The sequence below is a fragment of the Eptesicus fuscus genome, chromosome 17 (genome assembly GCF_027574615.1).
Source record: "Eptesicus fuscus isolate TK198812 chromosome 17, DD_ASM_mEF_20220401, whole genome shotgun sequence".
In the NCBI taxonomy this organism is placed as follows: domain Eukaryota; kingdom Metazoa; phylum Chordata; class Mammalia; order Chiroptera; family Vespertilionidae; genus Eptesicus; species Eptesicus fuscus.
The window spans coordinates 16,342,970-16,366,656 of record NC_072489.1 but is presented as its reverse complement, the minus strand read 5'-3'; the positions used below and the strand labels follow the sequence as shown (position 1 = coordinate 16,366,656).

The 23,687-nt window shown below is 53.1% G+C and overlaps 2 protein-coding genes across 6 annotated transcripts in view; both read right to left on the bottom strand.

The window, feature by feature from the left end:
* Positions 1–23,687, bottom strand: part of CAMK2G (calcium/calmodulin dependent protein kinase II gamma) — a 58,116-nt gene that overhangs the window by 11,585 nt on the left and 22,844 nt on the right. For 4 of the 5 annotated variants that reach the window (XM_054728704.1, XM_054728703.1, XM_054728701.1 and 1 more), the window contains exons 6-13: positions 19,875–19,947; positions 19,622–19,724; positions 19,111–19,194; positions 18,587–18,681; positions 17,916–18,038; positions 14,528–14,611; positions 14,242–14,284; positions 9,751–9,794 (exon numbers count right to left, since the gene is read on the bottom strand). In XM_054728704.1, the coding sequence (XP_054584679.1) occupies positions 9,751–9,794; positions 14,242–14,284; positions 14,528–14,611; positions 17,916–18,038; positions 18,587–18,681; positions 19,111–19,194; positions 19,622–19,724; positions 19,875–19,947 (649 nt within the window). Of the gene's footprint in view, positions 1–9,750; positions 9,795–11,745; positions 11,809–14,241; positions 14,285–14,527; positions 14,612–17,915; positions 18,039–18,586; positions 18,682–19,110; positions 19,195–19,621; positions 19,725–19,874; positions 19,948–23,687 lie in introns of all 5 variants that reach the window. The other variant, XM_054728700.1, reaches the window with a different exon arrangement.
* LOC103289458 (60S ribosomal protein L34-like) lies at positions 22,724–23,103 on the bottom strand. Its single transcript, XM_054728706.1, has one exon. It carries the CDS (start codon positions 23,101–23,103, stop codon positions 22,750–22,752), a length of 354 nt encoding a protein of 117 aa, XP_054584681.1. The 3' UTR covers positions 22,724–22,749.

Below are 23,687 nucleotides of genomic sequence, written 5' to 3'. Positions count from 1 at the left end.
AACTCTCTGCTTAAGCCAGATGCAATGTCCCTGCACAACCATACTTCACCCAAAGAAATGCAGGAGCTTCTTCTCATTTCACCAGGGGACAAGGAAGGTGGCTTATAAGAAAGCAGAGCAAACTTCAGAAACGCTGGGTCTCCTCTCTGTGGGCATTCTCCTGCTGCCCTTTAACCTGCCACCTGCACTCCCTTCCCTTACGGCACCAGCTTAACGCCTGACCGGAAAGAAGAGGAACAGAAGAGAAAGAAAACCTGGCCCAGGAGGTGGTGTCCAGAGAGGAAGGGGTGGGATTTGGCTTTGCTTAGACCAGTGGTCGGCAAACCAAGGCTCGTGAGCCACATGCGGCTCGCGAGCCGCGGTTTGCCGCTCTGTTGACTAATGAGTTTGCCGACCACTGGCTTAGACTATGCACCCACTGACCCAGGGAGCAGACAGGAGCGTGCTGCTGGCCTTCCCGCCTGACAGCCCTTGGACTGGGGCAGCTGCCAGTAAGGACAGAGCTCCAAGGAGGGGCCGGTGAGCCCTGGTGGGGGCTGTGGCTGCAGTCCCAGAGCCCAGCCCCCGGGGAAGAGGAGGCTGACTTGCAGGAGAGACCAGCGGGCTATCTCCTTATCTTTCGAAACGTCACACTGAGTGGCACAGCAAGGGAGGTTGTGGGGAGGATGGCAGGGAAGGAAGGAGGCTCATCTCCAGGGCAGAGCATCGTAGCGATGCTCCCCCAGGGGACTGACGACCCCCTAACCAGTGGACTCAGTCTCACGAGTATCCAGTGGAGCGGGCGGCCCCCGAGAAGGGGCCTGATGCCTGCCAGTTCTTCAAAAGGCACAGAGACAAACGCGTGACTGCCGTCTCCGAGCGGGCGCAAGTGAGGATCCACGCAAAAAGCTACCCAGACGGCTCCTCCTAGCCTGGGGGCCTCTTCTCCAGCCCCGTGGACCAGACCCGAAGCCATCCACCCTCAGCTTGCTGAGGCATCCCAAACCCGGGTGGGTCTGGGCATGGAACCTCAAACCAGGAACCAAGTGCTACAAGACTCCCCTGAAGGCTGCAGGCTGAGAAGAGGGGTTCCAGGAGCCAGGACATGGGTCTAAACCCACGAGCTCTGCTCTCTCCCATTCCCGCCGGGAAGGAGCAGAGCCCTCCTAGCGCAGCGATGACACGGACCTTCTGTTGGGGGCTGCCTGCACAGCCTGTCTTGCCTGCAGAGCCCAGCTGACATAGATCCTGGCACCTCAGTGTGACTCCAGGGTGTTCACAAAACCTGTCATATCTGAAGAGGGCCGGGACGTCACCCAGGTGGCCCCACCTCCGGCCTTAACGGACGGTTTCATAACGACTCAGGCTGCTGTGCTGCTCTCCGTGCCCCGTGTCCCATGGGAAAGAGGATGCGTTCCAGCTCTGGCTCCCTGGCCGGTGAGCTCAGCTGGCTGGAGCATCGTCCAGTACACCAGAAGGTGGCGGGTTTGATGACCGGTCAGGGCACGTATCCAGGTTGCAGGTTCAATCCCCAGTAGGGGTGGGCGTGTGAGAAAAACCCATCGATGTTTTTCTCTCTCTCACCCCCGCTTCCTCTCTCTCCGAAATCAATGAAAACCATTTCCTCGGGTGAGGATAAAAACACAAGTGTTTCCTGTTGTCTTTCAGCTGTTTCCCCGGGGGCTGGATGGGAAGCATAAAATGCGGGGCACTGCTAATGGGCACCTGCACAGGGGAAAAGGCCGGGAGAGTGAGGCTCAGAGACCTGAGCCTCCAACCAGCTCTTCTGCCCGCCAGACGTCCACCGGCTGCCAGTCTGCAGGAAGTCGTGGTCCGTGCCCGGGGAGCAGGGCCTCTCCTCCTGAGCAGCAGTGAGTGAGGGTCTCTCCCTGTGCTTGCCACTGGCCCCGGGTCCCTGCCAGCTTCACCTGCTGCCCTGGGCTGCGGCAGGCACATTCCAATGCCCGCTTTTCAGGCTACTGGGGGACCTTGGGCAATGGCCCCCGCCCGGCAGGACAGGCCACACCTGCCCACACAGCACAGACATGCAGTGAGGATGAGTGAAGCACACGCACATGGCAGAATGGGTTTGCGTGGCTGGCGGGCGGGCACAGGCAGCATGGAGTGGGCAGATGGGTGGGCAGGCAAGGCTCACCATTAGGTGCACGCTGGAACTTGACTTCCTTTTCTGGACACACCACAGCAAGAGGGAAAGAACAGGAAAGAGGAGGTAAGAAGAGAAGCACAGAGACGCTGCAGGTTAGTGCACCAGCGCAGGCTCTGCCTCAGGAGAAGAGAGCGGAAGGAGGAGCCCTGGAGTCCAGCACACGAGGGCTCCAGACCCTGGGAGAGAAGAAGGCCTTTGCTGTGGGGCTCACAAACACAGGTTTAGTATGCTCAGAGGAAGCTGCCAGAGGAGATTAAGTCACAATTCTGGGAGGGTAACATTTTCATGCAAATTTACAGCTTCTGGGCTTATTTTCTCTCGTTACTAGGTCTGCCTGAAATTCGGGTCAGCAGCTACCAGGTAGGTGGTAAGAGTACTTTAGACCATCCTCAGATTAATAACATTTGACTTCTGAACCTCGACGAGTTTTTTTTGGTGTGTTTTTGTTTTTTTTTTGCTGCCCACCTAAACTGCTTTTGGATGAAGATGGTGAGCTTTTAAAAATTATCTGGCAAACAAAATCTGGCATCCCTTTATTGGTGTGGCCACTCTCGTTTGTAAGATTTCGATGTTTTATTTCATTTTGCAATTAGTTGGGAAATGGAAAAAATAGGAGCGTTGGTGATTAGAAGTACAGCAATCACGACGACAGAGATGTAAACCATGGGGAACGCTGGAAGCAGTGATTGATCAGCCTCAACCAGATGCTCATGGACTTTATGTTCAGATGTGAAACAAGAGCATAAAAATAAAGAGCACATGGAACACTGAAAATACATCTCAGAAGACTGTGTCTGAAAGGTGAGGGGTAATTAAGAGTCTTCTAAGTAGCTTGCTGGGAGACGGAAGTCCCCTTGGACCTCGTCTGTCTGCCGTTTGACTGCTGCATCTTCATTGAGCGATACCCAACAAGCACCGACTGAGGGCTGTTCTAGGCACAGTGAGCATGTTCCTGCCCCCAGGAGGCTGACACTCCACCTGCTGTTGTCGTCACATGATCTTTAACTGAAATGTTTCCCTTTGTGGTTCTTAACTAGCCGGCATTCCTCTGCACCACTGTGGACGTCATCTATGAAGTCACGAGGGTGGCGGCCACAGTCTGGGCAGTCCTGGGATCTCTTTCATGGTTCCAGAGAGTTCTCTAGCTAACGATCTGTGCTGTGTCTGTCCGGCAATGTTGACAATCTCATCAAAAGGGGTATTCCCATTGCGTTTCATGTTTTTTGCTTCTTTCTGTCCGTTGGTGGTCCTTTGAGGGCTTTGATGATCAGGGCAGAGGGAGAAGGAACTAAACTCAATCTGGGCCTGCCTGGTCTGCTTGGTCGGTTTTACCGTAATCCTCAGACCCTTCCAATCACTGGCTGCTCTGGCGCTGTCATCACCAGCATTTTTTGGAGACAAACCCAAGGGGGCCAATCTTGTGGCACTGACTTCCCCACTGGTGCTCCTCAGGTATACAACGTGGATCTTGTTGGGTTCGAACTCCAGGGGCATGGTGGAGGAATCAGGAACCCGGATTCGGGATGACCTAAGCCTCCTCCGAGCCCAAAACCAAAAGAACGGAAGATCCTTCGACTATGCCGGATATCCTGACACTCTATGTTAGAAGACATTTTTGGGAATGTTGTTATATTTAAAAAAGAGGGGACTACAAATACTTAAAAGAATGGTCCACAATTAGGAATTAGATCTAAAGAAAAAGAAAGCCTAAATATAATTAGGCCTCCCGTGCATGAGCCTTTCATATATGCCAAATATAATACGAGATCTTACTTTCAAAATCATCCCTCAAAAAGAGGGAGTTGCCAGGACCGGTTTGGCTCAGTGGATAGAGCGTCAGCCTGTGGACTGAAAGGTCCCGGGTTCGATTCCGGTCAGGGGCATGTACCTTGGTTGTGGGCACATCCCCAGTGGGGGGTGTGCAGGAGGCAGCTGTTCGATGATTCTCTCTCATCGATGTTTCTAACTCCCTATCCCTCTCTTCCTCTCTGTAAAAAATCAATTAAAAAAAAAATAAAATAAAAAAGAGGGAGTTGCCTTACATTCACTCTTATGCCCTCACTTCATCTAACTGTTAACACTGTGAAGGAAGGCGGTCCGTATCTTCTTCATCTTTGTAATCTCCATGGTGCCTCGCAGAACGCCTTAAAGTTATCGTGCAACCAACCAACGTTTACTGAGGGGAAGTGGGTTCGCTGACTGGCTTTCCCCAGGCAAAAGCAGAGCACAGGCTTCCGACCTGCCCAGAATCCGATCAGTGAGACTCTGCAGGGGCACAAACCAGCCCCGTCTGGGTTCGGGTGGTGTTCAGGAGCGTGTCATCACGGGTTGTTTAGAGCGGGTTGCTCTACCTGGGCCTTGCCTTGCACTTGCAGTTGTCTGCTCCACTTACTGGGCAATGCGTTCCCAACTTGCTCCTAGCGGACTGTCCTTTTCCTAAACTGCCTTTCATGAAAACGCGAGATAATCTTCTCCTACTCAAGTGTTAGTTTCTGCTAGGTGAGCAGTCTTCTTTCAGTTCCTCTCTCCAGCCATGCAAAGCCAGCACACGGCAGCACTGTTGAAATACCAGGTCATTTCTAAAGAACTACATCTCACTTAGATTTAAAAATTAAATATTTATTTAAAATTTCAAACCAGCCAAAACCGGTTTGGCTCAGTGGATAGAGCGTCGGCCTGCGGACTGAAAGGTCCCAGGTTCAATTCCGGTTAAGGGCATGTACCTTGGTTGCAGGCACATCCCCGGTAGGGGGTGTGCAGGAGGCAGCTGGTCGATGTTTCTCTCTCATCAATGTTTCTAACTCTCTATCCCTCTCCCTTCCTCTCTGTAAAAAATCAATAAAATATATTTTTTTTAAAAAAAGAGCTCACAGATTTAAAAAAAAATAAAAATAAAATTTCAAACCAGCAAAGGGTTCAAGCCTCCTTTCCATACTTAAATATTCGAACAGTACTTAAGGAAATATCTGTATCTTTTTCCCCCCTCTCTTCTTAAATATTGGATGGCCATTCTGGCCTGGGACTAGCAGAACACATGAGTGGTCCTCAACTAGGCACCTCTAGGGATCTGAGAGTTGGTGGCCCCTCCAAGTGGCTCTCACTCTTCCATAGACCTTGGGTCACTGGCATCCGCCTTCAAAGAAACCTGAAGTCCCCAAATTCAAGACCACAAAGTAGACTCGCTGCTCAAATTGTTGCTATTCGAGCATCTTGTGGTGAAAGCTTCTGGATAGTGAGAAGGAAACCACTCGATGGACCTTAGGCAGCAGGACCTGGGGAAGGAGGAGCCTGGGCAGGAGGAGAGGGTATAAAAGAAAGACCCACGACGCTGACAGCTCAGGATTCTGAGCCACTTCACAGCCTCCCTCACAATCCAGCTCATCGCCGTCACTTTCAGAAAACCAAACCCCCCATCTTAGGTTCATCCAACCACGTCACTGTCATATACTTGTTCCTGATTATACGACTGCAGCCACATTACAAGCAATTTGGAAAACAGAAAAGAAGGGGGGGGGGGCGAATCCTGAATTCTATCACTCTTGCCAGTCTTTTCTTATATAATTTAAAAATGTCATTATAAGCTATATACAAGTTTATGCTTTACTTTGAAAAGAAATAGTATTTTGATTTTCATTCTGGTTATCAAAGTAATGCATCATCTAGCTGAAATATGCAGGACATACAGAAGAATGTGTAAAATAAAAGCTTCCTAAATTCCCATCGCCCAGTGAGGTTATTATGAACACTTCAGTGGGTTTCCTTCCAGTTCATTTTCTATCCACATGCCGTATACTGAATATGATCTATAAACACATTGTTGTTTTTTTTAAAAAAACAAATGTAGATAGTGGAGGATGTACTGCTTTACACCCCACTTAATATAAAACATCTCTGTCATTATATCACATCTTGGTCATAATTGTCATGACAATTAGTAGCTTTAGAATGGTCTATTAAGGATTTCCCATAATGACTTAGTCATTATCTACTGGCTTTTGAGATCATCTCCAACCTTTTCACAGCTATAAATCGTGTCACACTGAACATCTTTCCGCTTTCGGTTTTCTCCACATTTTGCATTATTTCTTTAGGATAAATTCCCAGAAGTAGACTTAAAGGGTAAACAAGGCAGGCACACGCTCATCGGTTTTGACACGCAGGCAGCTTTACAAAAGGTCATCCTGATTTCTCACTAACTCAAAGAGTCAGAAGTGGCACTTTGCTCCGACCTGCGTTTCTCTGATATTAGTGAGGCTAACCCTAAACACCCACATGGGAGCCAGCTCTCCCTCTTTTTCAGACAGATTCTCAGTTCACCTTCTCTGACCATCACCTGCTAGGTTTTTGGGATGATTCTTATTTATCAGAGAAATCTCTTTTGTATAACTCTCCCCATCACACCTGCGGGGCTGATTTCCCCCGGCCGGTCTGTGGCTGGCCTTTTAATTTGGGTTGGCCATTCTCTTCTCAAACACTTGCATCTCAGCCTCTGGGGTCCCACACGATGTTCAAAGTCTTTCCTCAAGAATCAAACTCACTTAGGGAGCACATTAGGTCAGACACTGGCCAGGTTCCCCACATGTATTCATTCAGAGAAGTTTAGTGATCCTGTCCCCCGAGTTCTCATCCTCCCGTGTTCCTGGAAGGATGTCGCATACCCCTGTTCTTTCCCCACCTCCTTGTTCTTTCTGCATTTCCTTTGTTGAGTCCTCCTCTTCTCTTCCAGCCCCTTAATAACAGACGGCCCCCAAGTTTTGCCTTTACCGGACTCTCATGGATTCATATGGGGGGAGGGGAAGTATGATTAAAATTCAGACTCTACCTCCCACCCAGGGCTTTCTGAATCTGGATTCTAGGTTACCCTGGAATCTGTACTTTTAATTAGCTCCTTAGGCTAATCTTACATGGCCACACCAGACGGTCATCCGTTGGGCCAGCATCTAGAAAGTTCTGCTAGAAATGTGTCCCTTAATGGCTCTTTGATTCACCCTCTCACTGCCATCTCCGCGGTCACTGCTTTACTGCAGCTCCTATTGGGTGCCCTGGCTCTTTGCTCCAGCCAGTCGACACCAGGTACTCAAGTTCCCAGAATCATCGAGCTGCCCAAACGCGTGTATCCCCACACGTGCTGTTCCCTCTGCCTGGAATATTCTTCTTCCTTCTCCTCTCCTTAACCTGGCAAAATCCAACGAATCCTTCAAACTCAGTTCATGGGCTGTGTCCTCCAGAACGTTTTCCTGTTCTGGCCCCGGTGCTGGTCTCTCTCGTCCCCGCTCCTGCAGCCCTACGCGCACCCCCTCACGGACCTCGCCAGACCTCGCCAGACCACACCAGGACTGGAGGCGTCCCTGCCTCCCCCACTGAGAGCACTTAAAGGGGACATTGTCGCTGCTTCCTGAGGGCGGGCTGGTGATGCACTCATGGGAGTCCCCATTGGCACGTCCAGTGCGGCCCTCCCCCTGGGGGTACCCCCGGTCTTTCCCAGCCCCTTAAAGACCTCTCCACCCAGATCCCCGCCGCCTCTCAACCTCAAGGTGCTCAAAACACACCTTCCCGTCCCTCCCGCTGGGCCCTCCCTCCCACTACTCCATTTCGAGCAGAGGCACCACCAATCCCTTCAACATTCCACAACTTTTCTGTCACCTCTGGCGGATCCTTTCTTCACACCCTCCTCCCCCCCTCCCGCCCCCGCGACACATCTCTAAGCAGAACTAGTATCTCATCAGACCCCAGCATCCATGGGCGCCGCTAGACCCACTGCCCACAGGCAACACCTGTTCTGACTGCTGGTGCGTATGCTCTTCTGGGGGGTATTTTGAATATTACCCCTTTCTATTTCTATTCACCTTTTCTTCACCCTGCACCCAGACTGTAACAAATCCTAACTGATACCTCCGTGTCTGGCTTCTACACTCTTCTATTTGTCTTACACCCTTAGCCATGTCTTTAAAAAAAAAAGTCCCGCTTATGTAGCTTCCTTCTTGGTGGCCTTCAGCGTTTCCTGTGGTCTGACATACGACCCTGCAATTCCTCTGCCCAACCAGACCAACACAGCTGATTCTTTGGCATCCCTCTACCACACGCCCCATGTTCCAGGTGGGCAGGACCATACAGATATTTCTTGTTCTTACGTTATGGAATACACTCTCACTTTAAAGAAAACACTAAACAACAAAAGGTGTGTTCCCTACCCTGTCCTCACCTCTAATCCCACTCCCTAGGGGCAATTACTGACTTGGTTCCAAGAAGCTTTTCCTAGAAGCTCCTTAAACAGAACCATCTTGTGTAGGATCCAGTACCACGGACCATCCCGTGCTTAGCTGGTTCCAGGTGTGTCCATCTTCCTCTTTAACTACCTCGCAGCTTCCTAAAGCTGGAGGACAGCATCACCTCTTCCTAAAGCATCCCCTCCTACACCCTGGGGTGCTCCTAGGACGGATAGGCACTGATGACACACTCCGTGAAGGTTGACTGATTCTAGCTATTCCCCCAAATAGAAATATGCAAAACCTCTCTCCAACGACACCTGCCACCTTTCCTATCTTGGTTCCACCATCTAGCTCACGTCCCCACAACGGGAAGGGGGCTGCGGTCAGCCCCGGCGCCAGGTCAGCAGGCGGGCGCAGAGCCCGAGCTCCGCTGCCTGGGGCAGGAGTACACAGAAGCAAGCACGCAGAGAAAGAGAGGAGGAAGGAGGGCGGGGAGGAAATGGGGCACACGTGTCTATTTCAGCTGGGGACACAGGATCCTGGGGAAAGGCGCCGTGTAAACGTTTGCTGGAATGTCAAGGTTTGGGTAACTTCAGTTTGAAATTCTCCGTGGTGTAAACGGATAGGCTTCGCGACAGCATGAACTCCTATCCCATGCCCTGTCCCCAGGGCCCTTTCTGTCCCCAAGGCATCCATCCACAGGACACCGGGGGCCCTGTGAGGACCCCCAGCCACCTCTCCTCCACTTTGGCCAAGCAACCACTCACTCGAGCGTTTCCCGCTGGTCCCTGCAGGCCCCTAGTCCCTCCTCTTTCCTTGACCCCACAGGAAAAGCTCCCTTACCAAATGGGAAAGAGCTGTGCACCCCCCATGTCCCTCGCCTGCTTCTGAGGGGCCTACACCCCGAGAAAGTGTAAGACACTTCCACTCAGAGGCAGCTGAGCGGGGGCCCTAGAAGTGCTTCGAGAAAAGGGAAGACCAAAAGGACAATGGCTTCAGGCGAACTTTGCTTTCACTTGATAAAAAGGGTTTGTGCTTTAGAGAGAACAAGAAAAAAAACACTTAACCCAATGACTAAAAAACCCAGAGAGTCAAAAGCCCTGCAGATGAGGCACCTGTCTGGAAGTCAAGTTCAGGATTCAGCTCTAGTAAAACTGTAATTTGGATCCGTTCCCCGGAGTCTTTTGGATCAGCTAGGGTCAGGAGAAACACGTGTGCCTTCCGCCCTCTCAGGCCAGTGGAACCTGCTGTTCCGAGCACACAGGTTTCTGGTTTAAAGCAGAAAAGCAAGGACAGGAAGGTTCCCCGGGAAACGGGGAATAAGGTGCCAAGAATTCCCATCCGTGACTGTAGGAGAGAGAGGCCGTCTCAGGCTAACAGGGTGGAGACACCTACCTTGACACCGCCGTCCGACTTCTTGTTCAATAGGCTTTTGGCAGCTGTGAAAACAAAGAGGAGAATCAAGTCTCTCGCATGGTACCCTTCCTCCAACCTGACGTCTGGCAGCTGGATCCACAGAGACCGCTGTGTCTGCAAAGGGGGCCAGGAGTCCGGAAACCCCTGGAAGCAGAGCACTGCCTGGTAGCCCCCAAAGCACGAAGGACATTTCTCAAGCAGCGCCAGACCCTCGGGGTGGGACCCCAGGATCTCCTCCGCCAATGGAAGACGGCTCGGCAGAAACAGGGACACACTGTGCTTAGGAGGAGAAACCACATTCAGTACTGGAGCCGCCCGGGGCACTGGGAACTCTGCCTCCGACAGCTTCCACCCAGGCCGAGAGCAGAGCGCCAGGGTGAAAGGCGAGGGCTCCGTCCCGAGAGGCCACCGAGATTCTCAGGATGGCCAAGCCGGAAGGATGCAAGACATCCGAGTGTTCTCAAGAAACAAGAGTGTCACAGTTCACGAAGGAGACCAGACGTGAGGACAGACAGACACAGACACAGAGACCAGGACCACCTACAGGAGGGTTTTGCCAGGGGGTGAAGCCTTGACTGGGCAGGTCCTTACCAGGTTTACTGGGTCCTGCCTGCCACCCTTTCCCGGGTCCACTCTCTGGACCCACTGAGCAGAAGGGCCGGGCAGAATCACAAGGCATTAAACAGAGTCCAGCCAGCACAGGGTGGTGCTCAAGCCGAGGAGCTCTGTGCAGGACGGCTGGGAGCAGACAGGAGATGGGAGAGTCTGGGAGGCACCAGGAGATGGAATCAGCTCAACTGTCTGATCCACTGGACTTCGCTGGGTTTGCATCTTAGTTCTACCACTTGCTAGCTGTGTGACCTTGAGTGAGGTGCTGCACCCATCTGAGCCTCAGCTTTTTTAAACCCACAAAATGGGGTAAAACAGGGCCTGGGTCACAGGACAGTGATGGGATCCAAAGGGATCATGCATGAAAAGCACTAAGCAGAGTGCTTGGCGCATAGCAAGTACTCGGTAAGTGTCAGCTGCTGCCCCTCTTGCCTGCAGGTGGTCATTCGGCCCACGCTGAGTCCCACCTCTCTACAGTGAGAACGGGGGTCCTTCCATCACAAGAATTCTGACCCCCCCAAAAATGGCCTTTGGTCCAACCTCCCTCCAGTCATGATGGGGTGATTCGAAAGTTAGGTTTTTAATGTATTTACTACGAGGCCTGACCACCTCCTATATTATGTGCTTTACATACATCAGAATTCTTAACTCCAACTGCCATATTAGAATCAGTTGGGGAGCTTTAAAAAAATGCTTACATAAGACTACCCCATGCCCTAGGGATGCTGATTTTATCTGTCTGGGGTGGAGTCCCAGCATGGGTATTTTTTACAAGCTGTCGTGTACAGGCAGGGTCGAGAGCCTTCAACCTATATGATCGTCATCATCACCATGATGTTCATTAGCCCCACTGAGAGATGAGAAAACTAAGGCTGGGAGAGCGGGCATGGCTTGCTCAGGGTGTGGCAGGGCTAGGATCCAAACCCAGGACGCTGTCTCCACAGCAGCACTCTCTAGCCTTGCAGACCGAAGGCCTGAAATGCCAGGCTTCACAATTTCGAGGGGCGTGGCTTCCTCTGTGGGGTCTCCAACAGTGCTGTGGAAGCCTAGTCCTACAGCCCTCACAGGGAGGCCAGGCCCTCGGCCACCGGCCACCGGGAGGAAAGCCTCCTGCTGCCCCGCTCCACGTCCCCAGGCTATTGCCTCCTGAGAGTTGGCAAGCGCCCAGCATGCATGGCTGGTTAGGGGCTCCGTAACACCAATGCGCTCGCAGATGCCAAGTTAGGTGGTCCATCGGCATGCCCATCTCAGCCCGCAAGCATGGGACTCGCCTCCCTGGTGAGTGGGCCTGGCATGCTGGCCCTCCTGGTGGGGTGGCAGGGAGCCGAGGCAGGCGGTCGGTCGGGGAGGACTCATGCCACGTACCTTGCCCGGCCAGGCCGGCGGCGCTCGCGGCAGGCGAGGCGGGGGCGGAGCTCTGCCTGCCAACTGAGGGGATACAGTCTCTCAGTGCACAGAGCTGCCGCAAAGCCACGGGGGCCAGTCCGCAGGAGCATGCCCCAGCGAGGAACCCGCTGGCCGCCCACGCACAGCAGGGTCCGGGCACAGCAGGGTCCGGGCGGCGTGGCCAAGCCAGCCGAGCTGGGGGAGCGAAGGCGCCGGGGGAGGCCGAGGAGCAGGTGCAGCCAGCCCTGCAGCAGTCTGGGGACCTGAGAGGACGGGGCTCAGCCGGGGCGCAGGGAATGCCACGGCTCCCCTTCGGGGGAACGGCCCCAGCACGTGTCCTGTGACCACCTCAGATGAGGGTCTGTCTACAGGGAAGAGCCTGGCTGGTGAGAGGCGGTCCAGCCCTGGCTGAAGGCTGTGAGGACACTGAGCCCCACTTTCCCTAGGGGCCTGACCGAGGGCGTTTTCAGAGAGCCGCGAGCACAGGGCAGCCGTCCCCTGGCCACATTCTGGACAGCAGAGAGACCAGCACGCAGGGCCCAGTGAGGTCACTGACAGCCCACATCCCTGGCTCCTTAGAGACGGGCTGGGCTGCTCTCCCCCAGGCAGGGAGCAGAGGGGCAGCTTTTCCCAGCCTGTATCTCTCAGGGCTCTGAGGGTCAAGATGCCGAAGAAACGAGGCCCAGACGGAAAGCCCACGCTGCCGCAGCAATCCACTGCGGAAGCCCTGATTTCGCCACCACCCAACAACCTGCTAGAGCTCCGGCTAAAGCTACACCCTGTCTGGGATCGACTCAGAAAACAGCCTCGCTCGTTCCTGAAGAAACACGCTGGTGCCCTTCCTTCTGGATCCTCCCCGCACACACCTTTCTGCAGAAGCTCCGAGACAGGCTCTGTCCTCCCCTGCCCCCGAGTCGGGGCAGGAAGGTCATCCTGAGCCTTGCAGGGTCTTAGTTGTTGGTCTCCTCTGGCCCAGGGCGAAGTGAGCGCAAAGGCCAGACGAGGCTGGGCAGCGAGGGCAGGAGGCTCTTCGGGGCTTAGGGGAGGTGCTTTGTTCTGACACAGACACCCACCTCCTGAAACTCCTGAAACCAGGACGCCCGTTTCCCCGGGATGATGCAGAGGCCCGAGGCCACGGGACGGGGCGGGTGCTATTGATTTCCCAGCAGCCTGTCTCCCACTCAGAGAGAGAACAGATCACCATTCTAGGGGCAACCCAGAAACGCGTCCTAAAAAAGGCTCTTCAACCAAGAAGGTAGAGGCTGTGAGGAGCTAGAAGCAGCACCCGGTGGGGCTTGCCCTCCTGCTCCCTGTTGCGAGTGGTGAATCCAGGGCCTCGGACTTCCCCTCGTGGGTGTCCACCACACAGGAACGAGCCCCCGGCCAGGGCCAAGGGGCGGCCTGAGGGGACACTCTGGCTCACGCTCCAGTCCTGACCCTCCAGGGCCCTGTGGCTCTCACTCGGGCTACGGCTCTTCAGGCCCCACGTCCGCACCCTGTGGCTTCCTCAGAGCCAGGGGTTTCGGTTGCCAGGAACCAACACGGACGAGCCCATCAGGACTCAGGCTCAAGGGAGCGACCTCTGCCCAGAGTGGCTGCTCTGCGAGCCTCCCACCCCCCGCCTCCATGGCAGTGCAGAAGGAAAGCAAGGGAGCGAATCCTGTTAGGAGAATGAGAGCAGGGAGTCTTGAACCGAAGCAGTGGGTCCGGGGGTCAGGGGGAGGGAAGAGCAGGGAAAAGGGCAAGCAGAGAAGAGAACTTCTGTCTTCCGTTAGTCCTGACAGGAATCTTTTTCTCACAGAAAGGCCACTGTGCTTCCCAACTGAGGGCAAACAATGATGGGGTGGGGGTGGGGCTGGGGGCTGGGTGGGGAGGAGGCGGAGTGTCTTGCATCTTAAAAAGAAATGTCAAGTGTGATTTACAAAGTACTGGTCCCAACTTCCCTAATTCCTCATGCAAATTTAAGCGAGTGCCTTCCCCTCCACCCGGCCAGTCTCTACTTCTTCACTTTCACAGCTAATATCACAGAGCACATGCTGAGCACCATTGCTGATTGTCTATCAGTCACCTCCACTTGGACACAGTGGAGTAGAGAGCATCCCAGTCTGCAAATTACTGGTGGCCACTGAGCAGCTTCCCTGCCTCTCATCTCTGCTTCCCCCAGCACATCCTCCAACACCCTAGAGATGGGCTACAATCTGAAGAGTGCTGAGAGTTCCTCAGAGAATTACATCAGAATTCCCAGGGAGGCCGGGCAGGCTGCTCCCGGGGAGATTCCAGGGAGCAGAGCTCCTATACCTGAATCCAAGGAAAGCCCCCGGAATACCAGGTCCCGGGGCCCAGCAGCAGCAGGATCCTCGTCATCTCGGTCCAGGTGTTGCCGAGACACCGGCACTAGGATGGCAGCACGTGGCCACGCCCTGTTCTGACCCACTCACCTCGGTAGAATTACAGCGCACGGCTGGGAGAACATACCTGAGAAGTTCCTGGAGACGAGCATGGTCGTGAGGATGGCACCCTGGGGACAGAAGAGGGTCCTGTGAGTCCAACCGGACTCCGGGAAAGGGGTGCCTGGGCCCAGGCAGGGGGCAGCTGCTGGCTGGGGCCCGAAGACATCAGGTCTCTCTCAGGACCCCCACCGTGTGCACCTTCCACAGCTCAGCTCCAGCCGGGAGGAGAGCTTCCTGCCGTGATGGGGCGGGGGGGTACCCTGTCGAAGGTCCGCTTTCAGGGCGCCGGGAGCCCGGAAGGCAAGACTCACCTTCAGTTTTCTCCGGGCATTGAACTTGCGCAAGCACTCCACCGTCTCCTGACGATGCATCATGGATGCCACCGTGGACCGTTGCTGAAAGCCAGACAGACAGGCCCGTGAGTCCCCAGCCAGATTCTCTGCCCCTCGCCCTAGTCCCCGCGCGGATGGCCATGCACTCAAGCCACCCCAGAGTCGCTCAGAAGATACAAGGAGGTCACGGGCACGAAAATGCTTTTAGAACAAAAGCACTACCCAGAACTCAAGGTTAGGGAAGGACCGGAAACGGACCATGAAACTCCACGCGCGCGCGGCGAGGAGGGGGCCGGAGGAGCACGCTCACCCCTCTGGGAAGCGGAGGCGAAGGACCGAGTCCCTGCGTGCTGTGACCCCGGCCTGCCTCCTGCAGCACCTGTTACTGAGCAGCGACTGCGTCCCCGACTCGAGCAGTGACAACAGCCCGGGGTCCTGCTCTCGACAGAGAACGCTGGTTCCTCCCAAGGAGCTCCTCTGAACGCCCCCCCTTTCAAGGACCTAAATGAAGCTGTGATCTCAGAAGCTTTTTATCATTTTGGAAGGAAATCTTCTTAACCGTCCTAGTGCTAACTTCCTCCCCCCGTAAGCAGAGGCCGTGGGACGTGATACGCATCTCTCAGATGACTCGGGGTCAGCGGCACAAGAATCGGTTACCACACAGCACAGACCGGCGATGCCCTCGGCAGCTACCGTGACAGATAGGACAGTGGAGGGAGGGTGCTGCCCTATGGTCCCCAGGACATCCTACTTCCCTAATCCTGAGAGCCCATTTTCAGCTCCTCACGACCTCCCTTAGCTGCTGCTCCCCTGGCCAGCCGGCAAGAAAAAGACATCCTATCCCATGCAGCCTGGAGCCCACCATCCACGGGGCCACTCTACAGTCTCCCCCCGCCCCCGGGCTGCTCCCTTTCCTGGTTCCCAAAGCAACTCTCCCAACCTCCTCTCTCATTCCACCTCCTCCTCCAGAGTGTCAACTTCTGCACTAAGAGGAAGGACAGCTCATCAAGAAAGAGCCTCAAGTTCAACACGCCCACCCTCAGGCTGACTGTCCCCCACCTGCACCTCCTCCGGGTCTCAGCAGCAGCATCCATCCCTCATGTCCACCGCTGCCCCCTCCGCCTGGGCTTTGAGCTACCAAAACCTTTGCTTCCTCAATCAGCTAGTATGTTTAACCCCTTCCTCCAGATTACACTCTTCTCTGCAATCTACATATTGTAGTCAAGCCCCTCCTTATACAAAAATGTTGAAACTCCCCTAGCCCATCTGTCTTTTCTAAGTAATACCACTTCTTTCTCCCTTCAGCCCCCCACCCCCATTCACTCTTCTCCTCACAGAAAACAGGCAACACAGGTCTACCTCCCTCCCTGCCTCTATCAGCCACACAATGAAACAATGGCCTCTCATCGGTCAGAACCAGTGGATTCTTTTCTGTCTTTATTGGACTCTCTACAGCAGCGGTCGCCAATCTTTCGGACCTCACAGACCACCAGTGGCCTGCGGACCAGTGGTTGCCGACTCTGCTCTAGAGCGTGCGATTACAGATGCTCCCTTACTAAAACCTCCTGTTTCTTAGGGTCTCCTGCTCCTGCCCCTCCTTCTACACGGCAGTTCTCATTCTCAGTCCCTTTGCAGGCTCCTCTAACTCTGGCAGGACATGCTACGTTCAGTGGCCATCTCTTCTCTTATACAGGCCTCAACACCACCTCTACAGAAACGACGACTACCTGCATTTCCAACTTTTCGCTTTTCCAGTCTCTAGAACCGTGTTTCTAACGACCCTCGGAACGTCTCCAGCTGGAGGTCCTCGGACACCGTACTCAGTATGTGCGAAGCTAAAATCATCGTATTTTCTCACAGTCTGGCTCCTCCCCTGGGTTTCTTCTGGGTCAATGAGCGGTACAGCCCTCCATCAGTTATCAATTCAAAACCTGGCAGTCCCCATAGAGCCCCCTCTCTTCCCCCCAAACCCAGCTCGTTACTCAATTCTTTTGACGCCGACTCCCAGATATCTCAAAGTTGTCCTCTTCTTGCCACGCTGCCCACTATACCATTATCCTTCGCTGAGACCTCACCTGGTTTTGTTGAGACAATCACAAGCGTCCTGAGCTCTCTGCCCCCAGCCTCTTTCCTTTTCAATCCATTTCCTACACAGCCTCCAAAGTGGTTTTTCTTAATTACAAATGGTTCCCTATGTTTTCAGAATAAAATCTAAACTCCTTAGGCAGAAACTTGTACGGGCGTCATTCTCTTGCAAACTAACATTCCTTAAACCCACTACAGTTTCCTGTGGCCCCTCACCCTGGCCCAAGCCAACCTATCTGCAGGTTATCATCCAGAGGAACTCCTGGTCACCTCCTCCATGCAGCCCTCAGTAATCCTCCCTCCCTCAGAGACAGCAGGTGCACCTGAGCACTCATTAGATGCTTTTATGTACTTGTCACATCACAGAGTGGTTGTGTATTTGAGTGCCCGTCTCCCTAGATAATCTTTGAGATCTTTGGGGGAGGGACCGTGCCTCGTTCATCTTTGTATCTCCAGCACCCACATGGTGACCAGCACCCAAGAGGCAGTCAGTAAACACAGGAATAATACATCAATGCATTATGGCTGTCACACGGCCTAACTGTAGCAGACCCTCTGCTTTGCTTGAACAGGTAATCCCAGCTTGCTAGGACTGTGTGTGGAAACGAGAGTATGCTGACCCACACCGAGAGCCTCCAGGGCTCTCCTAGGGTGAGCCTGATGACTGAACTTCAGGGTGCTCAGAGGCCGCCTTGGTTTCTGCTGAGTCTTGGTTACGTTTCCATTAGAGTCTGTATGAGAGCGGAAGTCTGAATATGCAATTCACTTCGCGCTGTGCCAGCTGCTTCCTCTCATCCACCACCTAGAGCAGTGATGGGCAACCTTTGGAGCTTGGTGTGTCAGACTTCGCCAAAAAACTGAGCATAACTCGGGTAGTGTGTAACTTTGAGGAAAAAACATTATTTCGCAAATGTTTCATCCTCGGCATGTGGCCGCCTCAGCGGCCGCGTGTCATCAGAAATGGCTACGGGTGTCAGTGCTGACACGCGTGTCATAGGTTCGCCATCACTGACCTAGAGTCTGCAGAGATCAACCTAAGCCCTCGTTCAAGATCAGAACCAACTCACACCTGACAAGTGAATGGGAGAGAGACAGGTAGAGGCCAATTAGCCCCATATGCCTCCCGGAATCCCTCCACGCGATGTTTACTGACTCCGGGCCCCTCCCTCTCTGCTGAGTCCTTGCTCAGGGCCCAGAATAATTATTCTCTGCTCATTAATAAAAAGGGTGAGGAGGGTGCGAGGGCACACGGATCTCCTCCATCCTGGGTGACGACACTTACGCAGACCCATGGGTGCTTGAGAGCCTGGTCAGCTGTGATACGTTTTGCGGGGTTTATGGTCAGCATCTGGTTGATCAAGTTCTTGGCTTCAGGGGTCACCGTGTCCCACTCTGGTGATGGGAACTAAGGAGCAGAAAAAGGGGCAGGAGGGATGTGAAATTGGTGAGCCTCGCACCCTGACAGGTAGGCTCCATCTTCATCAGAGGGATAGTGTGGGCTACCTAACGCTGCCCGGGGAAGGGTTAGGGGAGCCCTGGGGTATCCCGGCACCCGTGCCAGGACAGGAAGCCAGCAATCATGGTTAGAATACTGGAACACGAGCTCAGAGCAGGAAAGGGACTCCAACATCTTCTGGTTCAGCCCGGCCTATCTCCTGGGAGGGAGCAGTGATTCAGCAACGTGCCCCAGGCCCCACCGCAGCGGAGGAAGCTGCCAGACGCCTCGTCCCTACGTTAGACAGCACGCCGCCCCTCCATGCCCGAGGGTTTCAGCGGGCTCCTTGGTTTTACAGACACCAAGAATGGCTGCAAAAAAAATTGCTCCCTGGGACAGTGGGTGGCAAGAATGGAGACCTGTATGCCAGTCCCTGGGTCCTCCATGCCCCCACCCCTCCTGGCACCCTGCCCCTTCCCTTGGAAGAGACCACGGGGTGGGAACAAATGGGTCCTTACATCATAGGCTCCGGCCTTGATCTGCTGATACAGCTTGTGTTGATCCTCATCCCAGAAGGGAGGGTATCCCACCAGGAGTATATACAGGATGACTCCTACGAGACAGAACACAGGTCACTGGGGTGAGTCACTTTGCTGAGGAATCGAGGAAAACCCACACAGGTCTCAGAGCCACCCAGAAAGTCAGGGCCACAGCAGACATAGAAGTGGATCCTAGCCAGTGGATCCCTTCCTGCTATGCTTCACTCCCCATGACACCACGCCACGCCAGGGATGTCTTGAGGCACAACCCATCCTCTAAGGCGTGGGCAAAGCCCTCTTCAAGAGGATGTAATAGAACGGAAATTACTTGGGGATCGGGGCGTGGTGGAACAGCCATCCCTGGGGCACTAGAGCACACACCATGATCTCACATGTACCAGACACGCGTGGGCCCCGCAAAGAAGAGCAAGGCCTCTTTCTCGCCACGGCTCGACGTCAAGGGCCCTTAACACCGAAAAGCTGCGCGTGTGGAATGGGCTTACCGCAGGCCCAGATATCCACAGGTTTTCCATAGGGATCTTTCCTCAAGACCTCAGGGGACAAGTAACCTGGGGTGCCAGCAAAACCTGTAGCAGAAGAGAGGGAGGAGGCACGCTGAATCCACTTTCTCTCTCACTGGATCCACATCAGCCATCTTCCCCAAGTCCCTTCTCACTTCTGATGCTTCTGCTACTCAAGCTCCCAGGACATGGGCAGCAAGAGCTGACAGGCTGGGCTTCTCGTGGTGCCCGGAATCTCAATCAGAGGGCAAGTCCAGGTGCCTACCAGGAACTCCCGTCCTCCCCAGAGGCAGCGAGAACGCAGCGCTGACAACAGCCAGACTCACTGCACTGAGTCATGTAGGGCCAGCGGGAGCTCTACCCTCCCGCTCCTCCAGTCCCTGAGGAGGCCAGGACCATTAAGGGTCTGGCTGCTGGTTCTGAAGGAGGAAGGCAGATCAGGAAGAGGAGGAAGGGCGGGGGCTGCATTCCAGGAAGACGGGGTCACTCTTACCAAACCAAGCCTGCTGCTCTCCCTGCACTTCGATGGCTAGGCCAAAGTCAGCCAGCTTGACTGCGGCACCCTTGCATTTACTCGCCAGCAGCAGGTTCTCGGGCTGCATAAGGAAAAGACGGAACCTTGTGAGGCACCCAGCCCTAGGCCCAGAGGGAGCCTAGTGTGGGTGGGTCCGCGTAGTACCGCCATCCGGCACCAGGTGGCGACAACACTTCACAAGCAGGAAGCAAATGGGGAGCCCGAGCAGTACCTTCAGGTCCCTGTGGACGATGTCATGCTGGTGGATGTGGTTAACGCTCTCCAGAATCTGATGTATACAGTGGCTGCAAAAGCAGAAGGAAAAGGAATGTCAGTGAGGGTTTAAACCACCTCATTCAACAACCACATGCCGTGGACTAAAGCATGTAAAACCTGTATCACGGGTTCACAGAAAATCACTGAACAGTAAGACATAACCTTGGACTTGGGGCATCATCTAGCTCAACCCATTTTACAGAAGAAGAAACGGAGTCCCAGGCAGATTACGTGGATTGTCCAGAGTCTCCCGATAGATAACCACAAAGGAGCAACTAGAACAGCGTCCACCATGCCTCCTGAGACTGTGAAGGTCCATCGCAACCCAGTTTGTTTCCAAGATATTGGAGACACCCCAGACCCCCGAGAAGGGACACCCCTTCCTGTCTTCTCTTTTCCCCTCTAGTAACTCTGTTCTAGGGGGAGAGGCCTGTGGTGGCAACGTGGGAAGGAGAGTCCAACTAAACCTACGCTTCTTTGGGGTAGGTACACGCACGTTCACTTAAACACTGACTGGGTCCCCACTGGCACCACAGAGGCTATAAAAATGAACCAGGCCCAGAGCCTGCCCTGAGGTTGGTCATCTAGCAGGGGAGATCAAACCAGTGCACAGACACCTTTAAGGAACAATGTACCTCCAACGGGCCCAGAGCAGCCAAGTACATAGTGTGCCCTCAAACTATAAATAAATGTCATACTAGACACAAAATATACAAAAGTGAGACCAATAAAACTCGGATATGAGAGCTTATAGGTTAAACATGGTCTATACTGTTTTTCTTAATGGAGGCCCAGAGGACCTGACTTGCCTCCCATTTACAGTCAAACCTTGTTTCTCAAAAATCTCCCATCTCGAACAATTAGGTTCTTGACCAAGTTGTTCACAGAAAAAATGTCTCAGTTGTGGAACCAAACTTTGGTTTTGGGAATGGACAACGCTTTCAAGCTGATACCTCAGCATGACAAAAAACGTATCTTAGGCAACAAGCAAAGGAGAGAATGCTTTTGTGGCTGGGGAAGGCAAAGGTTAGCACATTTTATAACATAAAGAGGCCATCAAGAGTACCAAAATGGCAGTGGTTGAGCAACAATCTATGAATCAGGAGCTCACGGTTCCACTCAGGTCAGGGCACATGCCCAGGTTGCAGGCTTGATCCCCAAATGGGGGGTGTGCAGGAGGCAGCTGATCAATTACTCTTTCTCATCATTGACGTTTCTATCTCTCTCTCCCTCTTCCATCCTCTCTGAAATCAATAAAAATATAAACACACACACACACACAAAAAAAAAAAAAAACAACCCAGGGAATCATTTGGGGGTCCGGAATGGATTAAAAAAAAGGGGGGGGGGGTTAATGACATTTACATTATTTCTAATGGGAAAAAATGATTGGTTTTCAAACCAATCGCTTCTTGAACAGCCTTCTGGAATGAATTAAGTTTGAGAACTGAGGTTCCACTGTATCTGCTTTTCACATTTGAGAAAAATTCAGCCTTGACTTCCATTCAAGTTTACAGTCTTGTCCCATCCTCAATGGTCCATGGTTCAGCGAGAAAAAGCTGACACTAAGACTTCCCAAGAATGAGCCTTCCTAGCACCAAAAGGTTGGTCATCAATGCATCCTTTGGACTGATTTATAACCAAAAGGGGGAAGTGTGGATTAAAAAAAAGGGGCCACCTACTAAACCTGACAAGTTCATGGGAGGCCTGCGTGGCAGCTTTACAAACTCAGAAACCAAAAGTAACCACATAGGATGGTCTGAAACTAAAACTTTCTAAACTCAAAGCAGTTCACGGAGGGTAGTTATGTCCTAAGGCAGTATTTTTCCCTGACAAAGGTCAATCTTCACCTTAACTGAGCCTGTCATCTTTTTGCATCTAAAATAACATGCCTGATAACATAGCCTTGGATAGCAAAACAATCCCTCCCCTCTCCCCGCACCCCACTTCTCAAAGCACATCCACCACACCACAGCACCACAAATCCCTTCATTGTTATTATCATGTTACTGTATCGACAAATGTAGAAGAAGTATGTGTCTATTTGGTTTACTTTTTATCCAATCCCAGACATTTCCTCCTCTGGTTTCTCCTACCTCCCTAATCTATCACCGATGGATTTCATGTAACCCCCCTTTGGCTTGCCCTTAGATTCTGATGTATAAAATAAGTGGTAAAACTGCCATATTCTAGAGCATTTTCTCAACCAGTTGAGATTCTGCTTCCTGGCAATTGCTATCAGTTTTGCTCAAATACACTCATAAAAAATCGTTAACAAGCAAAACAGAGTAGCTAAAGGAGCATGTCTGATAATGATTTTGCATAAAAGAAGACAAACTAAGACAGTCACAGTCATGCCGATTCTTGAATGAGGCTGCCCAACTCCCAACCATTCTGCCCCACTTCCGGTCAAACTCTTGGCAGAGTGTCGACAGTCTAGAGCGGCGATGAAAACTGGGGGGCAATTCTGCCTCCCGAGGGACATCTGGCAACGCCTGGAGACATTTCTGATGGTCACAACTGAGGGGCTGGGTGCTACTGGCATCTAGTGGGTCGAGGCCAGGGATGCTCCTAAACCTCTACAATGTACAGGAGGGCGCCTCACGACAAAAAATCACCTGGCCCGCTCAGCTGGCGTGGCTCCGTGGTCGAGAGTTGACCTACGAACCAGGAGGTCACGGTTCAATTCCCAGTCAGGGCACATGCCTGGGGTTGCGGGCTCAATCCCCAGTAGGGAGCCTGGAGGCCGATCAATGATTCTCTATCATCACTGATGTCTCTTTTAGCCTTTTACTTGCTTTTATTACTCAAAGAAAGCTTCGTATTTAAATTTATTTAGCTTTCTGACTCTGTGCTTGTGCCTTCGACACTTTCACAACGATTTTCTGCTCCTCAATAAGGAAAGCACGCTTGATCCTGTCACGGACACATTTAGCACACATGGACCCGCCAGAGGCCCTGCTGACATGTTTTTTCGTTTTAGACAAGCTCATTGGAACTTTAGGTCTCACAGCACGAACTCCGCGGAGTCGGCCTGGGCACACGCCACATGCAGATTTTGGCGCTTTCCTAACCTTCTTGGTATAAAGGCAAACAGTTCTATTGCCAGGGGTTCGGGACAGCCTAGTTTGGTTAAAGGCTGCGTGGTAGGAAAGCCTCCGACGGCATGTCAAACGCTGGGCCATGGTGAATGGCTGGAGTCACCATCCCCGGAAGAGGAAAAGGAAAGCGCTTGCGAGTTCCGCACCATTGATGGTTCTCTCTCTCTCTCCCTCGCCCTTCCTCTCTGAAAGCAATAAAAACATATTTAAAAAAAAAAAAAATCTAGCCCCAAGGTTGAGGTTGAAGAAACTTGGCCTAGAGAATGGAGCCCCCGCCAGCAGTACTACCAGGCATATGGAGCAGGCTTGCAGGGTCTGGGGGTGCTGGGCTGGTGACCCGGACTTAGGACTCCTTCCTTAAAATCTGACCCTGGGGCTTCCACAAGAGCCAAAGGGGCTTAGGAGGCTCCCGGGGGCTCAGGCCTCCCCACAGGACACAGCCCAAGAGGAGGCCAAAAGGACTTTCAGGCTGAGCTGAAGAGGCGCGTCTCCGCACAAATGTATAATTAGAACAGAGCCCGGCTAGCAGGGAGAGCCTTCTGGCCAAAAATGGCAAAAGTGCGAAGTGTCCCAGCAGAGCCAGGCCAAGCCCACTGGTACAGTCATCCCCCCAAGCTCTCCCTCCTCCCGCCAGATCCCCGAGCTATCACCACCTCCTCCCGCCCCAC

Bases quoted from the DNA above. Each gene is read 5' to 3' on its own strand.
- LOC103289458 (XM_054728706.1), bottom strand. From the start codon at position 23,103: ATGGCCCAGCGTTTGACATGCCGTCGGAGGCTTTCCTACCACGCAGCC.